General features: G+C 50.0%; 1 protein-coding gene across 2 annotated transcripts; it reads right to left on the reverse strand.

Moving 5' to 3' along the window:
- Positions 1-9,573: 9,573 nt before the first annotated feature.
- Positions 9,574-24,708, reverse strand: Ca4 (carbonic anhydrase 4). Of its 2 annotated transcripts, none has more exons than XM_032912792.1 (8): positions 24,195-24,708; positions 13,152-13,205; positions 12,168-12,323; positions 11,417-11,562; positions 11,215-11,307; positions 11,035-11,101; positions 10,761-10,924; positions 9,574-9,994 (listed from the first exon to the last, which is right to left on the reverse strand). In XM_032912792.1, exons 1-8 carry the CDS (start codon positions 24,361-24,363, stop codon positions 9,800-9,802), a joined length of 1,044 nt encoding a protein of 347 aa, XP_032768683.1. In that variant the 5' UTR covers positions 24,364-24,708; the 3' UTR covers positions 9,574-9,799. The 2 variants fall into 2 exon arrangements, with proteins under 2 accessions (XP_032768683.1, XP_032768684.1); XM_032912793.1 differs by lacking the exon at positions 24,195-24,708 and adding an exon at positions 17,428-17,587.
- Between the last annotated feature and the right edge of the window lie 304 nt (positions 24,709-25,012).

Here is a 25,012-nt window from a genome sequence, read left to right on the forward strand (position 1 = left end):
AGTATGCACATGTGTATGCATGTGTGAGTGTGTGTATGTGCATGCGAGAGAGAGAGAGAGAGAGAGAGAGAGAGAGAGAATGTGTGTGCATTGCACTCATGAACATGTGTGTGCACATCTGAGTATGCACATGTGTATGCATGTTGTATGTGTGTATTGGGGGGGTGTTATTCTGGTTTTGGTTTATCCTTTCTCTTATAAATCTCTCATTATTTAGCCATGGGGAGGTTTCACCCTAACAACCTTATCTACTCCTAATCACCTTTCAAAAGCCCCAATTTGTTTTAAATGTGTTGTCTACTTTGGGGGGGGGCACATGCGGATGCACATAAATATGTGTACATGTGGAAACCGCTGGCCCGGGGCTCACCGATTAGGCTAGAATGGCTGGCTAGTGAACCCCAGAGGTCCTCCTGTCTCCACCTCCCAGAAGTGGGAGTACAAAACCACATCACATGGCTGCCGTTCTTATGTCGGTGTTGGGGATTGAATTCAGATCCTCCCTACAAGGTGATCCCTTGGCTAACTGACCTATCTTTCCAGTCCCACCAAAGTCCTACTTCTTATTTAATTGATTAACTTGTTAGTAGGTGAGGAGTACACAGCTCAGGGGTAGAGGTGAGGGGACAAGCTTCAGGGGTCAGCTCTCACCTGTCTCACCCTGTTGAGGCAGGATCTCTCTTGGTATGTCTGTCGCTGCAGAGTACTATCCTGTCTCTCCTCCTGTGCTCGCTGTAGGAGCACTGGGATTACAGATGTATGCCACTGCAGGCCTTTATGTGGGCTCCGGGGACTGAACTTGGGTTGTCACACTAGCACAGCAAGCGATACCTGCTTAATCCCAGAAGCCCCGCTTCGAAATACAGAGACCGACTGTTTCTGCCCTCTTACTGCGTTACATGTGAACCCTTCAGAACGCACCAAACCCTATCCAAACCCTATGCTACTGCCATCTGCCTCAAAACTCCATGAATCCAAGAGACGACAGCACTCCACGCCTCCCTTCCTCTGCAGTTCTGAAGCTTGACTCAGACCCTCGTCACATCTAAACCTATTCCCTCATGAGAATGTCCCGAAAAGCCAAAAGCAGTCTCAAGCAAGTCCGTCCTATCCCACATCAAGCAGTTCCTCTTGTAATTGAACTCATGCCAGAATGTGAATGGTCAGCTTAAGCTACATCAAAACTCCACTTTGACCTGCAGCCAGACGAGGAGCGCAGAACACATTACTGAAGCCTCCTTGGGGCACAACGATCACTCAGCAGATTCCCTGAGGGCTTGGAGAGCAGAGGCACTGAAGATCAAATATCTCCTATGCCCAGGCCCCATGTGTGGAAACAGGTGTTCAAACTGTAGTATGACCAAGTTGATTATGTCTGCCACTGAAGGCAGCATAAATAGGCCTTAGAAAACCAGGCTTATCCAAGGATTTCCCGATGAGCAGGGTAAATATTTGGTTCCAGACTCAGAACGATGTCTGACAACCCCATTCCCTGCTATCGGTTTTTCCCTTATTCATCCATCCTGCAAACCTCTGCTGTGCCTGCCCTGCTCTGTGCGGTCAGCATTGACCCTCACGCTTGAGAGCGAGCCTTTCCTCAGGGTAGGCAGAACAGAAAACAGAAAGCCACATAAAGTGGAGCTTACACTAGGGCTGAGCTGGTGTGCAGGTGAGGGACAGGGCAGAATATTAAGCTCTGGGTGGGGAACATGTGTCCTGGCCTGGTGTTCCCTACATTCTCCCTTCTCTCCAAGTGGGGACTGCCAGAAGGAACTTTCAGGCCAGCATCAGTTTGAGAGAAACAGCAAGGACCGTGGGGTTTGTAGATCTGGGCTGAGATACCAGCTTGTTCATTATCCAGCAAAGGTGATTACTTTACTTCTCCAAGAGCCTGTTTCCTCTGAAAGCAGATGTTGTGTAGCTCAGATCGCCAGTGTCTCCCACAGGGCTTAACATTTCGAATGATGGATCCCCAGCTTGCAGCACCTTGCAGCGCCATTCAGGATTCTGTGGAGCCTTTCAGAGGTGGGGCATGGCTCATGGAAGCCACTAGAGCCCATCCCTGGTTATAACCATCCCTGGTTCCAAGTAGGTCTTGCTTCCCAGTTGGTCCCACTCATGGCCACACAGAGGAGCTACAGACAGTACCTCTGGGTCATATCTTCCCAGCTGTGAAGGACTAAAGCTGTATGCCCAATGAGTCTGTCTTTCTGATGATTCTGTCCAGGATGGTGGTCACAGTGACACAGAGATAGGTAACATGCCTAGATTCTAGAAAGCAAACTCACGTACCGATGTTCTTCTGTTTGTTTGCCCTGTGTCCTGTACACCTAACTGCCTTCGCTGAAAATGAGAGCAGGCACCCAGGCCTCCATTACTGGACATGGGTTGAGATTTTAGCAGCTTTTAGCCCAGTAGGTACTAAGCTATGGTTACTATACTGTTCCCCAGCTTTCTTCCAGGCCACTGTATTTTTAGAAACTGCTGTGTGTTTTGTGTTGTTCTGGGATTGCTGGGCATATAGCTGCTGTGGCATTTATTAAGGATGATCCCTTGGACCCGTATCTGAGTCCAAGGGAGGGGAAGAAAGTGGAACCAGGAACAGGGAGAAGCGGGATTGCCACACAGCGCCAATGGTGACCTTGACTGGCCCCATGGAAAGCTCCAGGGCTGGAATGGGCCTCTGGAATCATCTCTAATCAAGCCACACATCCATCTGAATCCGGCCACCTCAGAGTGAAGGTGGTTTTGAGCAAAGAGGTTGAAGTCTGAAGGCATCCATACCCTGGTGCTACCCACAGCAACTGGGGCCACCCTTTCTGCACATCATGGTGCCCACAACAAGCAGTAAGCATGGATAACACCTGCCGCCGCCAAGGGGAGCCTGTTCCAGTAGTTTCTGCTCTAAAGGTTGCTGTCAGAATCAGTCAGACAACCAATGTAAAGTACCTTGCAAAGGGCCTGGCATAAGATAGTGTGTGTGTGGATAATGGTAGCGGAAACAGCAATCTCGATCAACATTGTCAGGTGAGAGGAGTTGCAAGCAGAACTTTGAGTTTGAATAGGAGGCGCTCAGTTCCCCCCTGGTGACTGCCTGGCATCCACCTCGCACTCCAGGCTGTGATGTGAACACGCAACTAAGTGTCTCCGGCTTGTGAATGAACCCTTGGCATCAAGCCCTTCCTCACTGTACCCAAGAGGGCAGCTAGGTGCTGCCTGGGAGTTTTATTACACAAGAAGGCAGCTGTGAGGGTAGGTGCTGCCAGAAGGTAGCTGTGAATCCTCCCGACAGAGCCAGGCTGGAGTCAGGCCAAGGCCAAAGGATAAGAAGCAAGTCCTGGCCTCTCCCAGTTACTGGGAAGCTGTAGGAGGAAATCCTCAGGCAGGTGGGCCTGCTCCAATGCAACTCGGCCGGCCGCCCTCCTCACAGGTAGCCCCACACTAGAACTGCTCTGGAGGGGAAACCCCTGAGTCAGCCTGCCTTCTGTCTATTCCTGAAGGCATGGCGAGCAGAAGAGAGCACAGGAAGCAGTGGGAGTCTCAGTTGGTGGGTGCCTCAGCCCCACCCCTCTCACTCTCCTCTCTATCTCAGCTTTCCTGAGACAGGTAGAAATGGCAATAAGGCTACCAGACCTAAAATATGTAAGTGACAATAAAAGTTACCACAGCCACCCTCTTGTGTAATAGAACTCCTAGGTAGCACCTAGCTGCCCTCTTAGGTCCAGTGATGAGGGGCTCGATGCCAGAAGGTTAGTTATGAACCAGAGACTCATCTGTGTGCTCACCACACAGCCTGGAGTGTACTGTCCCCCACTGTGAGGGGCATCTGAGGAGATGGCCCAACAGTTAAGAGGACTTACTGCTCTTCCAGAGAACCAGAACATGGTTCCAACGCCCATGTTACACAGCTCCCAGTTCCTGGATCTCCAACACATTCTTCTGGCTTCCAAAGTCACCCATATGCAGATGGCTTACCTGCACACACAGGAAAACATAAAATAAAAAAGTAAAAATAAGTCCAAAAAAAAAAAGTCACCAGGCCCCTAGTTAACACTAAGTTTCAGATAAACAAGAAACAATGTCTTGGTGTAAGTATTTCCTAAGCACTATTAAAGACACACCGACAATTCATGGTTGTTTCTCTGAAAGTCAAAGGCAACCAGGCTTCCTTTGTTTACATAGATGGGCCCAGGCCTTGGGCTGCAAGTCTGGGTGGCAGACTGTGGAAGGGACATCACCAGGATGGAGGGGAGGCTATGCAAAGGGCGCCTTTGTTGCCCTGTGGCTCCCCATGGGGCAGTCAAGGTTATGATTGGCCCTATGTGGCAATCCCTCTTCTCCCTGTTCCTCCCCTCCCCTAGTCCGGCTGCCCCATCCTGCAGCACAGTCAACGAGCATCCAGGGGATACCTGGAAAAGAATCCCCTCCCGGAGAAAGCAGGTGGGGCCCAGGTCGGAAAATCTTTCCTTTCAGAGATATAGGTTCATCCAGGCGCCATTCCTGACCCCACTGGATTAGTCAAGGACTCCCTGAACCACCATGGGGCCCATTCTTGCCCCTGATATATGGGGTGAAACCTGTGCAAACGTTGGGCTGAGACGCTTGCCTCAGTAGGCACTGGGAGTCCCTGTCTTGAATGGAGAGTGGCTTCGCAAGGACCCTTGATGTTGCCTACCTGACTGGAAGAGGAGCGAGAGAGGGCAGCACACTCCTGCTGCTTCCTGTTTCTCGTCCCAGAAGCCCAGGCTGTATCATGCCTACCCTTTAACACTGTCTCTATAAGAACAGTAGTGACCATCAGTACTGAACATACTCTCCCTCGGGCATTTACTCTATTTCAGAGCAACCTCTGAGATAAACGCCGTCAGAATCTCCTCTTGAGGCGGAGGAGTTCTCTGAGTTCGAGGCCAGCCCGGTCACAGAGTGAGTTCCAGAACATCCAGGGGTACACAGGAAGACCCTGACTCAAAATAAAAATAAAAATAAAACAAATCAAAGAAACTGGAGACAAGCATGGTAGCACACTTTAATCCCAATGCTTGGAGGCAGAGTCAGGAGAAGCCTGGTCTACAGAGGGACTCGTGTATTTAGTGAGACCCTGCCAATTAAATTCTCTTAAGGTTTGAGCTTGGGAATTTAGTTTAATGGCCCAGTGCTCTGAAGAAAATAAAAAGACAAAAGCCATGTGTAGGCATTTGTATACTTACGTGTGTGCACGTGTGCTTACATGTGAGGGTGGCATACATGTTGGTGAGCACACAGGCACATGTTATGTTATGAATATGTATGTGGAAACCAGAGATCAAGTGGTCACCTACCTTGCTGGCAGTTATTTTTTTTAAGGAGTGTGTGTATGTGTGTGTGTGTGTGTGTGTGTGTGTGTGTGTGTGTGTAGACCAGAGAGGTCAATGTAACATGACTTCCTCAATTATCCTCTATCCTGCTTTTTTTTTTTTTTTTTTTTGAGATGGGGTTCACAGTGGTTAAGAGCATTGGCTGTTCTTCCAGGGGTCCTGAGTTCAAATCCCAGCAACCACATGGTGGTTCATAACCATCTATACCTGTCATGCAGACAAAACCCATATATACAATATAAACAGATAAAACCTTTTAAGAGATGGGGTTCCACAACTGAGCATGGTGGCAGAAGCAGGCCAGTCTCTGAATTCTAGGCTAGCCTGATCTACATAATGAGTTACAGGACAGCCAGGGCTGTTACACAGAGAAAGCCTATCTCAGGGTGCTGGGGAGAGAGAAAAGAGGGTTTCACACCGAACCTGTAGCTCACTGACTAGGCCAGGCTGGGCAGCCTGCAAGCTCTAGGGATCTACTTGCCTTTGCCTCCCCTGCACTGGGATTATAGCCAGTCACCACCGTGCCTGGCCCTTCATATGGGTGCTGGGGATTGAAGTCTGCAAGCCAAGTAAGCAATCTCAGCAGCCCCCACCTTCTCTCAGAGAGTCTCTCCATTAGGAGAGGTTGGCTATCTATCTGTTTCCATGGCACTGGGATTACAGTGAGGGTAGTCACAGCCTGGCTCTTTGACTTGGGTGCTGGACAGGGCACTTACCTGACTACCTCCTCAGCTTCTGTCATCCCCCATTTAATAGGCAAGGAAACTGAGGTTCTGATGACCTTAGTAAAAGTACCTGGCTAGTTTTCAGTAGAAAAGGGTTCCACCCAGCTCTGTGTGTCTCCGGGAGCCTAGGCTGCAGGCTATGGGCCTGTTCCCAGCCTGTTCCTATACCGAGCACCATTGTCTTCACGCTGTATTAGGAATTCACTGGTTAGGAATCTTCCAGGAAAGTCCTGAGCTGGGCTCCTTCTGCCTGGATCCCCGTTTCTAGCCTGAAGGATATAGTAACATTTGTTGGAAGATTAAATCTTGTTGAAAGTAGACGGTTCCAATACACACTCAATAACCCTTCCTGTGTGCTCTGCCTCTAAACAACCTGCAAAACCAGCAGCAGAGGAAGGAACCAGCCTGTGACTTATCTGTCCTTCAGCCTCCTCCAGAGGAAGCCCTTCCCAGAGCCTGCCTAGCATCCACCCGGGCACATCACAGGAGGCCAAGTCTTTGTCCCCACTCAGATAAACAAACAAAGCCACTGAGACATGTGTAACGCAGAAGCTCCAGGAGCTATGCCCCACCCGCAGACAAGCTTGGCCTTCCTCCTGAGGTCAGCAGCGAGCGGCCCAGGGACAGTGAGGTCAGTTAGGCAGAAGGGCTAAGCTCATTCCCATCTGCGAATGGATAACTCAAGGCTCCAGGGAAGCCTGGCGCCCTGCCATTTGGGCCATGAGTTTCTTTGTCTCTTCCCACCCAATGCACACATAGCTTGGCACCTATGGGTTACCTCACTGGGGAGCAGCATTCAGTGACGGTCGGTCTCCAAGTGGATATGTCCTGAAGTCTGTGACTTAGCAGCCTCTTCAGTCCGTGCCCACACGAGACTCCCATGACTCTGGGTCTTGCAGACCTTCCATTCCTACCTTCTTTTCCCCTCCCATACAGGCAGATGAGAGCCACAGGAAGACGGCCAGCAAGTGTGCAAAATGAGAGCCAAGATGGGGACGTTTATTCTCCAAGAATCATCTAAACACATGGGAGAGTATTTTTAGCCCACGGCTCCTACCGGGATGCCAAAGCTAAACACAGGGAAGGAGAGGTGGTCCCTTGGGGATAGAAGCAACCCTGGAAATAGGGTGGGAAAAGGTTCAGCAGACCACACCCTGTCCCTCAGAGTAGCCTGTCTGTCTGGATGCTTTCGAGATGAAGAAAGTTGGCTATGGAAGCCACAGAATGACCCCGGGTTGTGACTCCAAGGTCTGACAGATTTCTTACCTCTGCTGTTTTCCGGCTCCCTCATCCATACAATGGAAGAAGACCTCACTCACAGAGTGGTAGAGAGGCCCATAGTCAGCACTTAGTAGGCCTTCAATAAATGTGCTTCATAGTCTGTGCTGAGAATCTTCCAGAAATGGGCCAGTGGACTTCAGAGAAGTCTTTGTACTTTTTCCAGGCTTGACCTCTGCAGGGAAGCACACATGTGCTAGTGTGTGTGTGTGTGTGTGTGTGTGTGTGTGTGTGTATGAATGTGTGCATCTAATGCAATCAGCTAAGGAGATGAATGAAAGAAAGTCCGGGAGGGGTTGGCAGAGTAGACCTCCCTGTAAATAAAGAACAATTGGTAGGCCCCATGCCCATGCAGAGAACTGGCTTACAAGCCAGGCAGGTTGGGTCTAAAGGTACTTAGGCCACCTTCTCCAGGTGAGGGTCAGCATAGAGCCGATGAGTTTACTCAGAAGAGGAAGCTCTTCAATGACACACACTGACAGGAAGAAATGTCCTTCAACTCTGTGTGGGGCCCCAGTCAAGAGAGCAAACTGCCCACCCGTGGTGGCCAGGACTGAGTAGTTTTGCTAGGAGTGCCTCCAGGTCACGCAGAGCTGGTCTGAGGTGTGCACAAACACAACCCCATTCTGGCTTCCACTAGGTCTGTTATGGAGTCAGCCAGGCAGGAGACAGGCCTGTGCCTTTCACCTGCGGTGGGAAAGCCAGACCTCCTCTGACCCACTTGCAGAGAGCTGGAACTTCCTGGTTCTGCTGCTACATTATTTACTGAAGGCCACATGGAGGACAGGGGTATGGAGAAGGGAAAGGGAGAGAGAAGGGGGTGAGGGGGAGAAAGGCAGGAGGAGGGGGGAAGTTGTCCAGAGCAGGAATGGTTGTACTGACCTCAGAGCTCAGACTGGGGAGAAGGCGGCTGAGATCCCCTGCAGGCCTGGTGGGAACTAAAGGAGAATGGGCCTTGAACTACATACCCCCTGCTGACACAGGCTGCCTGCTGTTGCCATGACTACACAATACCCATACCACCTTCCCAGCTGCATGGTCGTTGGTGAAGCTGGAAGGTACTTATTATTGGTCACAAATAGAAAAGGATAGTTAGGGGAGTGGGGAGTGACCATTAGTCTTAACCTAGGACGATTGGGGGTGCTGGGATAATCACCCACTCCAACTAGATACCCCCCCCACCAGGTTACCTGCAGCAGGACCTTCTAAGCTCAAGTGTCCCAGTGATTTGTGCCTTCCTATAGGGGACACATACCTCAGCTTCAGCTAGAGCAGCCTGGCTCCAGCTCTCCTATTTGCTCAAGACCTGTGACTTATAGGCACTTCTCATGGTTTCTAACTCCAACACTGCCACAGATGGTGAGTATACACACACACACACACACACACACACACACACACCACACACCACACACACACACAGCCCTCCACAGACATCATAGTGGGAGAGGAAGCCTGACTTTTCCTGTCCCATCTATTGCTGACCCATGAATAGATTCTGCCTAGGACCTGGAAACTGGAACTGGCTTTGCCCTGCCCTCACCTCTGCAACCTTGTAGAAGAGATATTACATCCTGGGCACAAGATCACCGATGGACCGGCATCTGAAATGCCCAGATGCCCACTCCCACCATCTAGTTGCCATTCTATTCTCCCCTCCTTCCTTCTCTCCATCCTCCTTGCTGCTTCCTGACAGGACCCCTTCCTCCCTCCCTGCCTGTGCATGGCCTCCTTCTCTGGAAGATGCTCCTGGCTCTGACCATCCACGGGAACTGCAGCTGCTCTTCCTGGTTTGTCTCTCCTTCTGACCTCTCAGTGTGAATCTTTTGTTCATGCACTGGGCTGAGAACCCCAGGCCCAGGCATCTCTCTGGTTTGCTCCTGTAACCTGCCCAGTTATAGGGCAAGTTCTAGAGGTACTTGAGCAAATGAGTGAACCAATTCCCCACGACACACAGTCCAATGTCCCACCTTAAGGGTGGGCACCCAGGACCTCAAGCTCCACTCCGGCTCCAGCCTCTATTCTTGGGCCTCTTTCCAAGGTACCTTCGACATCTTTCTGAGGTTGGGTGTGTGTTGACAGGGTGTTCGAATACACAGGTAGGGTGATTCATACCTGGTTGAAAGAAATCTCCAGGCTTTAAGGTTTCTGCCCTGTCAGGGAACAGGGCAATTGCAAGAGAGGTACCATAAACAAACAAACAAATAAACAAAAACTTGCAAAGAGTAAAAACATATCCATATTTTATTTAATTTAATCAGGGGTTAGGGGAAGGTCAGAGATCCACAGGTCTCTGCTCTCTCCCTCCAGGGCTGGGATTAAAGGTGTGCACCACCACAGCACACCTTAATAGTCCCCAAAGTTCAACCTGGAAAGATTGAGAAAGAGAAGCCATATCCTCTAAAGGTTGAGGTCAGAGGCCAGATATCCAGAATTTGACCATCAGTGGAGGAAGCTGGCCACCAGGCAGGTGAGTGTGGGGACCAATAGAGTGGGCAGGGGCAAAGACAGCAGCAGTCCTGAGGCATGAGACCTGAACACCTGGCGGTTTCCCAGCGGCTGCAGGGGCCTCACATTGTCCTTCATGTTCAACTTCTGTTCTTGGTCATAGTAGAGCTTTTTTGAGAATTCCAGGAACTGTGAAAGAGACTTGGCTCAGCAGGTGGAGTGATGCTCTTTGCTGGGTGACCTCAGACCAGATGCCTCACATCAGCAAAGAAGAGAGGGGCTCGAAATGACTACCAAGAGTGTCAAGTGTGGCATTTGTGGGAAGCTGAGTGCCACTGTCTTTTCCTGTCCTCTGCAGATACTCTTTCGATCCAGTTATCATGACTATTGCTATGGTACAGTGGTTCCTGAAGGTCAGCATCCTTTAGTGTCAGCTGAAGGACCTCACTGGACACCGGATACCTGGACCCTGGGCAGCAGAATATCTGACTCCATAGATATAGAGTGAGCCTATGAATGGGCACTTCTAAAAATTCTCATGAGTGAAGATGCTGACGTCACACTGAGAATCACTGCTATAAGCCCAAGGGATTTTGGTCCTCTGGGTTTCCTGCTGTCTTTCCAGAGGCTATTGTAAACTCAAGTGCTGTTTGTTGAGCGACTTCCCAATAGCACTAAGGAAGTCCAACTTCAAGTCCCCCTGGAATACTGGCTCCCCACATTGACCAGCCAACTCTCTCCCACTTTTCTAGAAGCCCATTCCAAGTACTCTCGGAGACTTCTCACTGGGCCCTCTACTCAGGAAAGTGGTAGTCAAGAGCTTTCTTTCTTGTCTGTGTCCACCAGTGGAAACCCAAGGTCTGACTCAACGAGTCTTATCTTCCCACGCCTGGGACCCACGGAGCAAACAGGTAGGCTCCATATGGGAGAGTGCACCTTGCCCACGCCTGGGTACCTGGTCTTTGTGGATCTTAATAGGTTCCTCGAACACAGTCCAGATGACAGTCTCATCACAGCCTGGTGTAGTCAGTGAGCCCTGGTAACGGAAGTAGGCAGACAGTTTCTTCTTTTCAGGAAGCATATCCTGCAGGCGGCTCTCACTCACTGTGGAGTTTGTAACTGGGGTGGGAGACAAAGCCGTTATAGATTATTCTCTTTAAAGCAGCTGTCCTAGGGCCTCCACTCCTCTCATCACGGGAAGAAGCCATCCCTTCCCCTACCCGACTCACAGGGTTTGGAGATCCTGGACAGTGCCTCCACCAGGGGCTGGAAGCCCTCGTTTACCTCGTTTCCCACCTGGAACAGGAGAGAAAGAAGCATGAGATGGGTTCTTTGGGAGCTGTTGTGGCCAAGCAGCTTCCTGGAGGACAGGTGACCTCCAGAATCCATCCGGAGGATAGGAGTCCCACCTCAACCATGAATGCCAGCACCGCAATCTTGTCCTTGGCGTCCGAGTCCTGCACCTTATCGCTTGTTGTCATCTTCTTATGCACGACATGCATCTAGGAAGCACATTCGGATGCAGGACTTCCGGGGAGCTGGACCACCCATCCTGCCCAAGGTAGTACACACCTAGAACCCAGCCCAGGACCCAGTTCCAGGACTTCTTACCTCCATGGCAAAATGTTTCCCATCAATACTGTGCTCTGAACCCTTGTTCGACTCCTCTGACCAGTGCAGGTGTAACTGTGCAGCCTTGTACTGGGTGGGCAGTTCTCCTCCAAAAATATAGATGTCCTCCCCCAGCGACATTTCCACTGGGAGAGACCAAAGTGGGCAGAGTCCTCACTCTGGCGTCCCCTTGGCCCTCTCAGTTCCCACCCAGTTTTTCCCTCTCCCCTTCACTGTTTGAGGCCTGAGCCCTGAGGAATGGGATGGAGATGTAGCCAGCACTCTGCCTAGCTGCTCACTTCCCCCCACCCCACCCCTACCTCTGCTCACCTCACCTCTCAAATACCTATCCCAGAATGTAGCCCTGTCCTAGGCCTGCTTGTGTTTGACTCCTTCGGTGGTGCCTGTTATCCCCACGATAATGTCCAAACTCTTCAGCCCTGATGACCTGTTCTGGGTCTTAGTCAGCTCCTCCTAGCTTCCCTCTATGGCCTCCATCCACACACAGCTGCTCCTTCACAGTTCCCCAAACACCTAAGCAGTTTCACGCCTCTGTGCTTTCAAAAAGGTCGTTCCCTCCTTCCGGGAAGGTTCCTCCCCTCCCCGCCACTGTTCTGATGAAATGACTAAAAACACAGCTATCTAGAGTATCCTCCTCTCTACAAGTTTCCCATCTCCAGGCCTGAGGGACTCACCTTCCTGGTATAGTTAGCCCTGCCTGGGGGTTCCACCCAGCCCATGCAAGACCCACCTGAGTGTTGATTGTTCTTAACTTCCCACTTCTTCTTTTGGTCATAGCCAACGAAAGTGAAGGGTGTCAGACTGGGGTTCAACTTTGTCTTACTAGTGACAATATTGATAGGAGACTGCTGGTTCTTCTTACAGTCTCCAGTCCATTGTTCAGGCCCTGAGCAGAGAAGAAAAGTCTGAGAGTCAAGGGCACATTGACCCATTGATGTGAATTAAGGTCTTAGCACACTGGTGAGGTCCCACATCAGTGCATGAGTCTCAGAATTCTGCCCTGGCCTTCCACGCTGACATAACATAGGCAGGCTGGTGGGTCTCTGATGTGGCTGAGGTATGAGGGGGTATGGAGAGAGGGGTGGAGGGAGAAGCAGGCTTGCTGTTGATGGCTAAGAGCTCTGGGATTGGAATAACCTCGTGATGCTAAGCTCTGGCTTTCGCAGTGGGAACCTGGACATGAACTAAGGAGCTTCCAGGGGATGTTGGGAAGTTGGGAAATTGAAAAGTTGCTGGGTGGGGAAATGGCTTTTCAGCTTTGGACATTGTGGAGGAGGTCCTCCTGGAAACTGTAATGGGAGACCTGACAAGGCAACATCTAAGGAGTAGGAGGTGGGGGAGGAAGAGCCAGGCAGGCAACTCCAACATTCAGCTACATAGGGGTAAGAAAGGGGCACCCCTCAACACAGCAGGCTACAGGGAAAGTAGTCAACATTAGAAAAGGTGCCAAGGAAGCAGTGGGGGTGTGGTCTGGTGGCAGAATGCTGGATGCCCCAGCACTCCGATAAACCAACTACCAAGAACCATCATCCCCCACTTCCACTTTAAAGGGCCTGACCAGACTAAAGCCTGCATTTTGTTAGGGAGAAAAAAAATAGCAAAATATGCTGCTAATTAGCTCCCGGTGTCATTGATCGCCCCCTGTTCACTGAGCGCTGGAAATGTGTGCGAGTGTGCCTATGTTGGAAGTTGATGAAAGACTGGCAGTACCCACCTGAGCAATGGCTGTTGGGTTCCTTGGCTTGAATCTCATAGCACCAGTGTGAATCTGGACAGAGAGAGGAAGAATGCGAACCCTGGGTGTGCGTGGAACTCCTTCGTATAACCAGAACCTGGGAGAAACTCTGGTGGGAAAGCCCTTGAGTTGAGGTAGGTTTCTGGATGTGGGGTTGAGGTCCCCAGGGAGGTAGCCTTAATAGGAATGGCTAGCTAGTAGTGGTACAAGCCTCTAATCCCAGCACTTGGAAAGCAGAGGCAAGAGTTCAAGGTCAGCATGATCTACAGAATGGATTCCAGGATAGCCAAGGCTACACAGAGAAACCTTGTCTCAAAAATAAAATAAAATAAAATAAAATAAAATAATCATAGAAATGTCAGCAACAGAGACTGCCCATTGCACCTAGCATGCCAATCTTCAGGGCTCTCTCTCTCTCTCTCTCTCTCTCTCTCTCTCTCTCTCTCTCTCTCTCTCTCTCTCTCCTGCATCCTAAGAGGAGGCTCAGCTGAGAGCAAATGCTTAGGACTGTCCTCCTCCTTCCTGGAACAATGGAGTAGATCCCAGTTTTCCAACCAGACTGCCTTGAAGGGAGAGGGAATTCAGAGAAGGGGTGCGAAGGGGTGCTGATCCAGGTGGTGGAACATCGGCCAAGTCTCCTGAACGCCCTGGCTTTGTCACGGCCCGTTCTGAAGACAGAACCACCAGCATCCCTGAAGAAAGCGACAACCCAATCCTGCCATAGCTACTGATGAGGGGACCCAGGCAGGGGCATGGCACATTTAAGCATTCTGCTCCTTTTCTCCTGTAAAACTAAATCTGCTCTAGAAATAAGGTCTATAGGAGGAGGGGGCAGGAAGACAGACAGACAGACAGGCAGACAGACAGGCAGACAGAGAAACAAAACAACATGCTTCTTCACCAACAGAGGGAATGAAGCATTTCATCTGAAATTAGACGTTTTTGATGGAGCCATTTAGGAACCCTGTGTTTAAAGGACGGTCCCTTAGGCTGGAGATGGTTCTGCAGTTAAGAGCCCCGACTGCTCTTCCAGAGATCCTGAGTTCAATTCCAGCAACCACATGGTGGCTCGCAACCATCTGTAAAGAGATCCGATGCCCTCTTCTGGTGTGTCTGAAGACAGCTACAGTGTGCTCATATAAATAAAATAAATAACTCTTTAAAAAAAAAATGGTCCCTTACTCTCTTTGGTTGTATCGTCTGTAAAATGGAGCTAACATGGCCACCATGCAACTGTAGAGAGGACTAAATGAGAGATGATTTGAACTCTTCTGGGCATTCGGTAAGTTCACAGACAACTCTTCCCCTCCTCCCTGGCCTCCTGTCAGTGAGCAGATGGCTGAAGCTAATCCAAGGCAGGAGAGGAAAAGACATGGAGCGACTTGGAAAGGACTCATGAATGAGGACATTCCTAAGAGAAGTGCTGTAACCTGCCCAGTCACGCATCCTCACACTGAGTCATCTCCCTTTCCCTCCCGGGGGCTTTGAGGGATTCCAGTGCTGGGAATCGAACCCAGGGTCTTGCACAACATGCCAAGCAAGTGCTCTACCACTGAGCTACAGACCCAGTCCTTTTTTTTTTTTTTTTTTTTTTTTTTTTCCTTTTGAGGTAATATCTCCCAGTGTAGTTCAGGCTGGCATGATAGGTGTGCACCAATGTGCTGCTAGCCTCTCTTTCTTGCCTGAGCTCTGCACTCCCAAGCCCCATCTCCACCTAGTCTGGGCAGGGCATCCATCCCTGGGGAAAGGATGAGTCTGTAAGTATAAAGTCATCTCGTGGTAGCCAGGAGGAGCAAGGTTCTAGGCTAGGAGAGTGAGCCCTCCAGGAAACTGGCGTCCTTCTCTTGGCCTCCAAGGATCACTTTGGACTTGCTGGTTTCCTAGTACTGTATCAGAATTCATTCCAGCTTAGAATGCGGGGTCTTCCCCACGGTGCTTTATCCTCTGGGAGCAGCTGCACTGGGGGACATCGGCATGAGAAAGGAGTCTGCCGAGTCTGCAGAGAGCAGTGGCCACCCACCCTCTCATAGGCAGACTGCCTCAGGAAGTCCGATCCCTATCCTTCCCCGCCTGCTGCCATGTCTCTGCCTATCGCTTAATCTCTGCCGAGATTCCTTTGTCTGAGCCTTCGAGTTCTCCAGAGACAGAGGCACTGCCCCAAACTCTCAAACCAGATGAAGGACTAACCAGTCACAATGAGGAGAGGGGCTTTTACGGTCTTTTTTGGGTCACTGGCCCTCAGAGGACCCAGAAGGAGAACAGGTTTCCATGAAGAGCCATCAGAGAGCAGCCCCTCCTTAGCACTTAGGACCTAAGGGGAAGTTATTCCTGGAAAAGGTCAACTCTGAAGGGCAGAGCCGTCAGGCTTGCCTCAGGAGTAGCCCATCTGGGAATTTCTCAGAAGTCTTCCCTTGCCAGGCTCTGGCCCCAGCTCCCTGGTTTGTAGTGTGACCTCTGATCCACTGTCTTAATCATAGAGACTTTTGACCTGCTTGGCTGAACACTCTTGTAACTACGTTCTCTCTGGAAGGTGGTGGCCAGAACAACAAGGCTGAAGATCTGAAGATGCAGACGCCAGGGGTCAGGAGTCAGGAGTCAGGTCTGCATCTTAGTCAGGTGGCAGGGCACTGGTGATACCACTGTCCTCTGTCTCTAGTTACAAGCCTCCCCCTCCCCTCCCCCCTTTAAGGTAAGGGTTTATTTTTGGCTCACGGTCCGGGAGCCTTTTAGAGAAGACTGAATTTTAACGGACATTGCTCACCCCACCCTCACTCTGAGGTAAGGGGGAAAGACTCCTGTAACCAGCTCAGCAGAACCCGTGTATGACCTGAGTAAAGTCTTCACACTTCCTGCTAGGGGTCTAGAGCTCCAAAGGGGTGAGAAATCTCCTCTCAACAGGAATAAATGCTCTGAGGATTTTTTTACAGACAACCTGGGCACTTTCCAATTCCGCCAGGACTACGAGTGAAGGAAGGTAGCCCTGGCACTAAAACGGAAACAGTTTGTGTGAAGAAGTCAGCTGATGGATTCCTGCCTACAGGGCCCCAGGCTGGGCCTCATGACCATCTCGTAGTGTGCTTTCTCCCCAGAGCCCAAGGGCACTGCCTTAGCTCTTATACACCTTATCCTTAAAACAGCACCAGGAACAGAACCACTAAACCCGATTTGTAAACGACAGAACACGTTGTACGACTTACCCAAGGTGAGCAGCTAGCTACCAGGCACCCGTTAAATTAAAAACATTTTCCTTTTTACTAAGTCGTTTTAAGTGCCCAATCCTACGCCGCCGCCGCCACCACCCCCCGCACACCCCCCACACTCCGCCCTTTAACATTACATTAGTTGCTCTTTTCCCTCACCTGGGAAGGAACTTGGGAGTTGTTGCAAGACGTCTTACCTCCTCCAAGCTAAGTCCCTCCAGTAACCGGGAATACTCTCTTTCCTTCTGGGCGACTGAGAGCTTCTTCGTCTCCCCACCGTAACCTCCCACCGCCTCCATTCCAGGCAGAGCACCTAACTCTGGAAGGGAGGTTTGGCCCGTTGGATAGGAAAGCCTGCTTGCGGACTAAGAGATGAATTCTTTGTAAAGTAGCCCTTTGGGGTAGTAGAGAAGGTGCCAACCGCTAGAATCGCCTTTAGCTCCTTATCAAATATTAACACGCCTCTACCGCCACCTCCCACCTAGAAGAATAATTAAGAGCTTGGTCTCACCATTAATCTTTAAACGAAAATCACCTTGTCTGGAAAGACCGGCTTGGCCAGGGACTTGGGTCTTAGGATGCCCCCCGCCAGGTTCCCAATCCAGCACTGGGGGAAGGGGAGAAGGGAGCTTGAAGCTCAGGGGCCAGAACCCTAGAGTCAGGAGAAGGGAACACCAGGACCCCAATACATCCAACCAGCTGCGTGTGTTCTGGGTGGGCAACAGTTACCGTCTCAGAGTCCCTGCAGGACAGTCGGCCACTCGCCACCCACGGGCAAACCCAGGAGAGCCAAGGTGCGAAAAGGACCGTGGATCCAGACCGGTAGAAGCATCTCCACCACACATCACACGCGCGGCCCCCACGCGGACACCCCGCGGCCGCGCACATGCGGGCACACACACCCCCGCAGCCTCCCGCGGACACGTGTAGGCGCCCACACTCATACACAACCAGGTCCGCTGCAGCCTCACGGTTTCCTTGCACGAACCATGCGCAGCCGGGGCGCGCTAGCAAGGGTAGCGAGTCTGGGGGCGCAGAGGGTCACCCCAGGGTACCTTCAGTAGAGGGGGCCACGTAAGCCAGCGCCAGTAGAGCAAGAAGGAGCTGCATGGTGCTTGAGGGCATAGACGCTGCCCAGCCTGGGGTCCAGCACCAACGAAGCCACCCGAGGCTTCGCGATCATGCCGGTTGAGGCTTTATAGCAGAGCCACGACCTAAGGGAGCCCGGACGGCAGGACGTGGGAGGCGGCTCCTCCTCCTGGCGGAGCCTCTCCTCTCCTCCTCCAGTCTCAGGTCGAAAAGAATCCTCTCCCCGCCTACCTTGCTACCTTCGCCCCCGGCGAAAAGACCCCTCACCCACTCCGCATCTTCAGGGATTAGAAGCGGAGTCTTCCACTTGCCAGCATCCTCCTATTCCTGGTCACTGATCCCGGAACAAAGATGAGCTATCCTCACGTACCTGACCCTCAGGGTATCATCCCAGATTCGTAGCTTTCATCAACCACATGGTCTCCTAGTGTGTCCTTGGAATAAACTTGATTTGGGGCAGGATGGATGCAAATCTTCTCAGGGAGACGGAGAATCAGGACGGTTGAAAAGGTTGAAAGCTTTGCGGTGCTGTTTATTGAAGAGCTGCCCCGTGAGAAGCTCTTTGAGGAAGTGGTAGCCGACTCTTCAGTCTCATCTTTTTCCTTCCTGGCTGTTCCAAACTTGATTTTGTTTTGTTTGCTTTCTGGGGACTGAAGATGACGATTATGATGATGACGACCATGCTGCTCCTCCTCCCCACCCTCATTCCTTTTCTTTCCCTATTTCTCATAAGAGGCAAGCACTCCACCACTGAGCTATACCCAAAATCAATTTTAAAGAAACCAAGACCTGTCTGCCTACCTAGAGCTAAGCTCCCTAAAATGCTGTTACTGGTGGGTTTTGTGCTAAGCCACGGAGATGGGGTGGAGTGGAGTGTCAGAACTGGGAAGGGTATGCAATTAAGTGGACCGAAAAGTGAAAGGGTGGGAGGCCGGGAGACACAATAGAAAATTGGTTTGTATAGTGGCTTACTAGGAAAGGCCATGGTGTCATAGGGGGAAAGACTGGGTGCTTTTGAGACCTCCTGACCTAGTAGATGAGAGCTGGGGAAGAGGAAAAACCAAGGGTCTGAATGCACCCCTAATTCTCTCATCAGACAGGAATAGTCCCCAGCAAAGAAAGATTCCTTGAGTAAATGGTCTCTCATATCCAGAGAAATGGATCTGGCCTCACTTCCAAGCAAGCAGTTCTTGTCACTCTCCGTGGAGATCTCTTACATCTCGCAGGGAGTCTGTGCATCCCTGGGAAGTTTGGAATCTAGGACGAGGTTTGGGGAGATAGATAAGGAATCAGGCAGTACACCTGGACTCCTCCATCAACAGGAAGCCCCATTTTTCTGGTCCAGCTACTTCCCTATCCGTTGCCAAATTCTCATCACATCACCTTCTCCCTACCCGGACACCAGCCTTTGAACCTCTGAAGAGGAACGACTCCATCAGAACAATCCAAGCAAAGGGGCTTCCTCCCTTCTTGAGTCTGGCTTGCTCCTCTCTCTGGCCTAGGATCACAGCCTACACCGGCAGCTTTGATCCTACAGAGAGGTTGGGGGAGGGTGTCCCTATCAAGCTTAGGGTCTTATTGTCTGCTCTGCTCTGGAATTTAACCTCTAACCTGGGATCCTGGCATTCCACTCTCTTTGAGCCTTATTTGGAGAGTGGATTTGTGTTTGTGGGGCTGAAAAATGTCTCCTTTAGGAATGACAAAGGAGCAGTTTAGGATCCTGGATGTCCCTGTGACCTAGGCTAGCCCCCTGACAAGCAGGGGAGAGATTTGATAGCTTGAGCAGGCTATTATATTATCCATCAGTGATTTCTGCTATTTATTTCAAAAGACCCATAGCACTGGGGGCCCTGGAATAAAGTGTGGGAAGCCAGGATGTGTTCCGGCCAGGCTTCCAGGCAGCCCCTCTGAGGAAGGTACTTCTGGGGGAGTTATGACACCTCACCCATGTTTCCATCTGCCTTCTCTGACTCTTTGGCTTCCCAGATGCCCTTGCTATAACGGCCTTCCTGCATGCCCCACCCCCATCATCCCCTGTCATAACATTTCCAGCCCTACCTCCCCGCCCTATCTCCACTCCTGGCCGCCATAAACCAGCTAGCTACCTGTCACATTTTCCAAGCATCTGGGGCCAAGTCTGATTTAGGATGATTAGAGGAGAGATGGGCACTGAAATGTCCCAGGAACTTAATGGACCATAAAGCTGCCAGCTCAGGATGGGAAAGCCCTCCCTGCTCAGTCCGAGCCCAGAAGCACGTTCTTCCTCGTACTTAGTCCAAGGTTCCGAGTTCAAATCTTTGCTCTTCCTCTGACTCAGTGATGGCCTTGGGCAACTTTCCCTTCCCTCTGATTGCAGCTTCCTCCTCTATAAAGGGGGGGGTGGGGTGGGGAGAAGATGACAGAGCGGAATCCTGTCCCCATGACCTTCACCAATAAACAGATACTGGGAACCCAACCAGTCCTGTCTGTCACAACTGAGTTTGCTAGACCTGGGTGTGACTGACGGTCCATGGGGTATTCAAACATGAGTCACAATACTAGTCCACAGGTTTTCACTTATGAGGCCCTGTCTAGGGCAGGGGAGGCAGTAGGAGGCCAAGGGCTCCATCTGAGGTCAAAGAGAGGCAGGAGAAAAAGACAGGACAAATTATGAGGACCTGAGAGGGGAAAGAAACCCCTCAGCCCAGGATCTGGTTGAAGCCTCTCCCCAGCTTCAAAAATCCCAACACAATTGCATTTGCCTATCTCCTTGTGTGTACCCGTGCAGGTTAGGAGTCTATCAGAAACCCCCATTATAGAGCAAAAGGATTTCTTCTTTGTGCCTCTGAGCAGTCTCTGGTTTTACCTCCAGATGTCACCTCCAGAGACTCCATAATCTCCCTTATCAGAGAGAAATAGAAAGGCCAGTGTAATGGCTCAGTAAAGCTGCCAGGTTAACAACCTGAGTTCCATCCACCTCCAGGACCCATATAATGGAAGGAGAGAACCAACTCCTGCAAGCTGTCCTCTGACCTACACACGAACACACAGGCACGTGCGCGCACAGACACACACGCACACACACACACACACACACGCACACACACACACTCACGCACACTAAATGCATTTTAAAACTCCAGAGAAAGAAGGAAAAAGTGTTCTCAGTAACCCCTAAAGACCCAGCAACTGTGGCTAACACTGACACTTAACTGAGCCTCCCAGGAAGCCTACACCCTCACTTGGGTATGTCCTGCTGTACACCCTCACTTGGGTATGTCCTGCTGTACACCCTCACTTGGGTACGTCCTGCTGTACACCCTCACTTGGGTACGTCCTGCTGTACACCCTCACTTGGTATGTACTGCTGTACACCCTCACTTGGGTATGTCCTGCTGTACACCCTCACTTGGGTATGTCCTGCTGTTTTCCTGAGTCTTTCTTTTTCTCTTGACACCCACCCCCCCATGGTTTACAGTGACTCCTTTGAGCAGCCCACAGCCAGGCTTTGGGGTGTATTTTTGTTCTTCTCTTGAGTACATTTCTTTCTATTTTTAGTAAATGCCCAACTCTGCTTCATACCGGCTATTTGTGAAGTTCTTTTTTGTGTCAAAGACTCAAATCCTAGGTTTGCCCGAATCCAGCTTTTTTTTTTTTTTTGAGCTGGGGACCGAACCCAGGGCCTTGCGCTTTCTAGGCAAGCGCTCTAACCACTGAGCTAAATCCCCAACCCCCCGAACCCAGCTTTTTAAAAGATTAAGGGAACTTTTCTGATTGCCTTGGGTAATAATTCAGAGCTTTGCCTGGGTCCCTGTCACCACTGACATCTTTTGGGGGATTTGTCTGAGCTCTGTCTCAAGTACTGTTGATGAGTTCCCCTGACCAACGCTTAGCTGATCTGTTTTAGTTGTAGCTTAAATATTACCTTGGTTTTTTTTTTTTTTGTTTTGGTTTTTTTTTTTTTTCTTCTGTGTCTTGGTGATAAATCCATGTAGTGTTTATTTTATTTTTATACTGTCTTAAGGGTTTTTATTTGTGTGAATGTGTGTGTTGCACACACATACACATAACACACACACACATTCTACAATATGCACATGGAAGTCAGGGGCAATTTTCAGGAGTTAGTTCTCTTCCCACAACCACATCCCTAGGATCGAACTCAGATTATCAGGTTTAGCAGCAAGCACCTTTACCCATTGAACCAACTCACTGACCTGCATGCAGTCAATGAGTGCTAGCCATTAATCCCAACGACAACGATAGAAATCCCCTAGAGACATGCGCAGATGGAACAGGTCACGCTAGTCTGAGAGGACAGCACTGTGGAGATTTATCCATTCATGTCCTAGGCTACTTTCTTGCTTCCAGGAGAGCAGTGCAAGATTCCATGAGTGAGGGAGTTACTTCCACAAGCTGGATCAGAACATATCGAGAATGCCCACTTCTGGGGAGGTCAGCAAATTAGGGCAGGGACTGCTCTTCTGCAGGACCGAGATTTGATTCTCTGCACCCACCATACAGCCATCATAGCTCTAGTCCCAGGGGATCTGACTCCCTTTTCTGGCTTCAGTCAATACAGTTATGCTTGTGCTTCTCAGACAAGCGTGCAGATAAAAACCCATCCACTTAAAATAACAGTAAAACAATACCTACTGCTATAATCTTATGATTTTTGAAATCTGTTCTAGTGGGGATGCATGTTTCTTGTGTACAGGTGTGGTGGGGGAGTGCATGTGTGGACGTGTGTACCTGTGCATGAGTATGTGTGTGTTATGCATGTCACAGCACATGTATAGGCTGGAGGATAATTTTCAGGAGCCTTCCACATGTGGGTTCTGGGGATTGAACTCACCAGCCCCCACTTTATTTTTCAGACATAAAATCTCTCATTGGGACCTGTTGTCACCCACTGAGACATCAGCCTGGTCTCACCTTCCCAGCACTAGGGTGACAAGGACTTGTCACCATGCCCAGATTTTTACTCAGGTGTTGGGTGTCAAACGCCTATCCTCAAACTGGTGCGGTGAGTAATTTTACCACCTGAACTATTCCCCAGCTCTCCAGGCTGTGGCTGTTAGCAGCTGTTTGTAAAGCTGATGGTCTTAGGCAAAGAGAACTCTGCCTCAAGGCGGCTTTACCTGTTTGTTTTATGGCCTCAATTAAGAAGTCTGTGGGCCTTTGCAGTCCAGCCGACTGCAATCCTAGGGAGGTTCTAATCTCCTGTCTTCATTTCTAGATCCTCACTAACTGGTGTTTTGAGGAAGAGGTTTCTGTAACTCTAAAGGCCAAATGGCTAAGTTCCAACACTATCCATTTTTATAAAAACCTTCTGTGTATCTGTCTTAGAACTACTATAAATAGTATTGTACGCAGCACAATAATGTATGTTCAGAAGGCTCAGGGCCTCCTGGAGAGGAAAGCAGACCCCAGAGCTGCAGGGGTGCCCAGCGTCAGGCAAACAGCTCTAAAGGACAGGACAGTGATGTTTGATCCAGGTAGGGGACTCAGCACAGGGGGCCCAACCTACTCTGTTTCCTTTAGCTCCCTTCTTTAAAAAGCAAAACAAAACTTTGCTCCTTTCAAACACACAGGAAAGCGCGGGAGGCTTGGCTTAGCCTCACTGTGAATTAACTGTAAGAGACTTTGGCCAAAGCAATGCTGAGGGAAAGAATTTTCATTTCCTAGGGCAGCTCGTTCTCTGCTGCTTGGCTCCCTAGACCTTCCTGTTCTGACTTTTGTTTTTACTAAGCCTCTCCTTGGAGCTTGAGCTTTATCAATGAGCAGGTAAGGCTTTGGTCTACGTCTTTAAGATGTACATTTTATGGGGGCTTCAGTGGGGAACCAGTTGGAAAGGCGCTTGCTGCACAAGCATTGAGTTTGGATCCCTAGTCCTCTCATAAAACAACAGGTGCAGCTGGGGAAATGGCTCAGCGGTTAAGAGCACTGACTGCTCTTCCAGAGGTCCTGAGTTCAATTCCCAGCAACCACATGGTGGCTCACAACCATCTATGATGAGATCTGAAGCCCTCTTCCGGTGTGTCTGAAGACAGCTACAATGTACTTATATATAATAAATAAATAAATCTTAAAAAAAAATAATAAAAAAGACAGGTGCAGCTGCATGTTCTTGTAATTCTAGCTGAGACAGGAATAACCCTGGGGCATGGGGGCCAGTCTTTCTAGATAAATTCATCAGTGAGTACAGGTTGAGGGAACCTCAAACAGGCCACAGTGTGAAATTTGGGTTTTCTTTTGGAGGACTAACAAGCATGGAGTACAAGGTAACTCTAAGACCCTTTGCTCTTGGGATGCCTAGCTGAGGAGAAGTCAAATACAAGTAACTACGCAGAAAACCAACATGCCTTATGTTCAGGGAGGGGGTCTGGACCACAGATGAGGATAGACTTTGGAGCTTCATTGGGTTACCATGGCAGCCCCACGTACCCAAACTTACCACCCTCAGATCTGACTCTCACGTGGGTACCGTTTGAATCTAACTACATGAATTCTGGGAAAGGTCTGATAGACTTCTGGGAACTTTATAGTAAGAGCTCCAGAAACTTCAGTTGTGACACAAAAATGACACTTAACATCCTGTGGCTTAACAGATAAAGTTAGATCTAACATCCTGTGACTATTGGGTAAAAAAACCTTTTGCAATATAGTAACAAGTCATAGTTCCACCAACCAAAGGCTCACAATTCTCTCAGACTCTCAGACCCACAGCACCCTCCATTTGGCTGAAACACACCTCTCTCATGTCTCCACCAATGAACTTGGAAAATGTCTTGATTTATGACTTTCTTGGTTCTGTTATTTAGGAAAAGTTCATGAAGCGGCTTCCACGATGGAACACAGAATCTGGGGTGTTTCTGAGTTTCTTGGCTACAGTCACTCGTAGCTAGCTTTGGAATAAACATCCTCTGAAAGTCCTTTTAGGTGAGAGTCATGGTTTTGCTTGACCAGTCACGGGTGGTCCAACAATGATCACCTTTGGTGGGAAGAGTCGCTTGGATGGAAACAAGGTGGGTCTGAGCCACCAGGTTATTTCCTCAGCTGCATCAGGAAGGGTTTCCACGCTCTCTGGGAACGTCTTTGTTTGGTAGATGCCTTTGTGGTTCTGGTTTGCTTTTGAAGCCTTGGCTTAAGTGTCTGTTCTGTTTGCTTGCTTAGAAAGCTTTGTGTTTCCACAGTCAGCTCGGTTTCTGTTTGTTTCCAGGCTTCTGATTCTGGACTCTGGCTTTGGTTGAGCTTGCTGGCTGTCGTTTTTTGATGCTGTTTTTGGTGGTGGCAGCGGTGAGGTTGTTTTGGTTTTTGGTTTTCACTTTTCGAGGCTGGAATTAAAGGCATGTGCCACCACACCAGGCTCCAATAGCTGTCTCCCAGTACCCATGAAACAGAGGCAGGTGGCTCTCTGTGAGTCTGAGGCCAGCCTGGTCTATACAATGAGTTCAGCAACAGCCTGGGCTACACAAAACACAAAAAGCGAAACAAGAAGGGAGGAAAGAAAGAAAGAAAGAAAGAAAGAAAGAAAGAAAGAAAGAGAGAAAGAAAGGTAGGTGTTTTGAT

Source organism: Rattus rattus, chromosome 9, assembly GCF_011064425.1.
Source record: "Rattus rattus isolate New Zealand chromosome 9, Rrattus_CSIRO_v1, whole genome shotgun sequence".
Classification (NCBI taxonomy): Eukaryota; Metazoa; Chordata; class Mammalia; order Rodentia; family Muridae; genus Rattus; species Rattus rattus.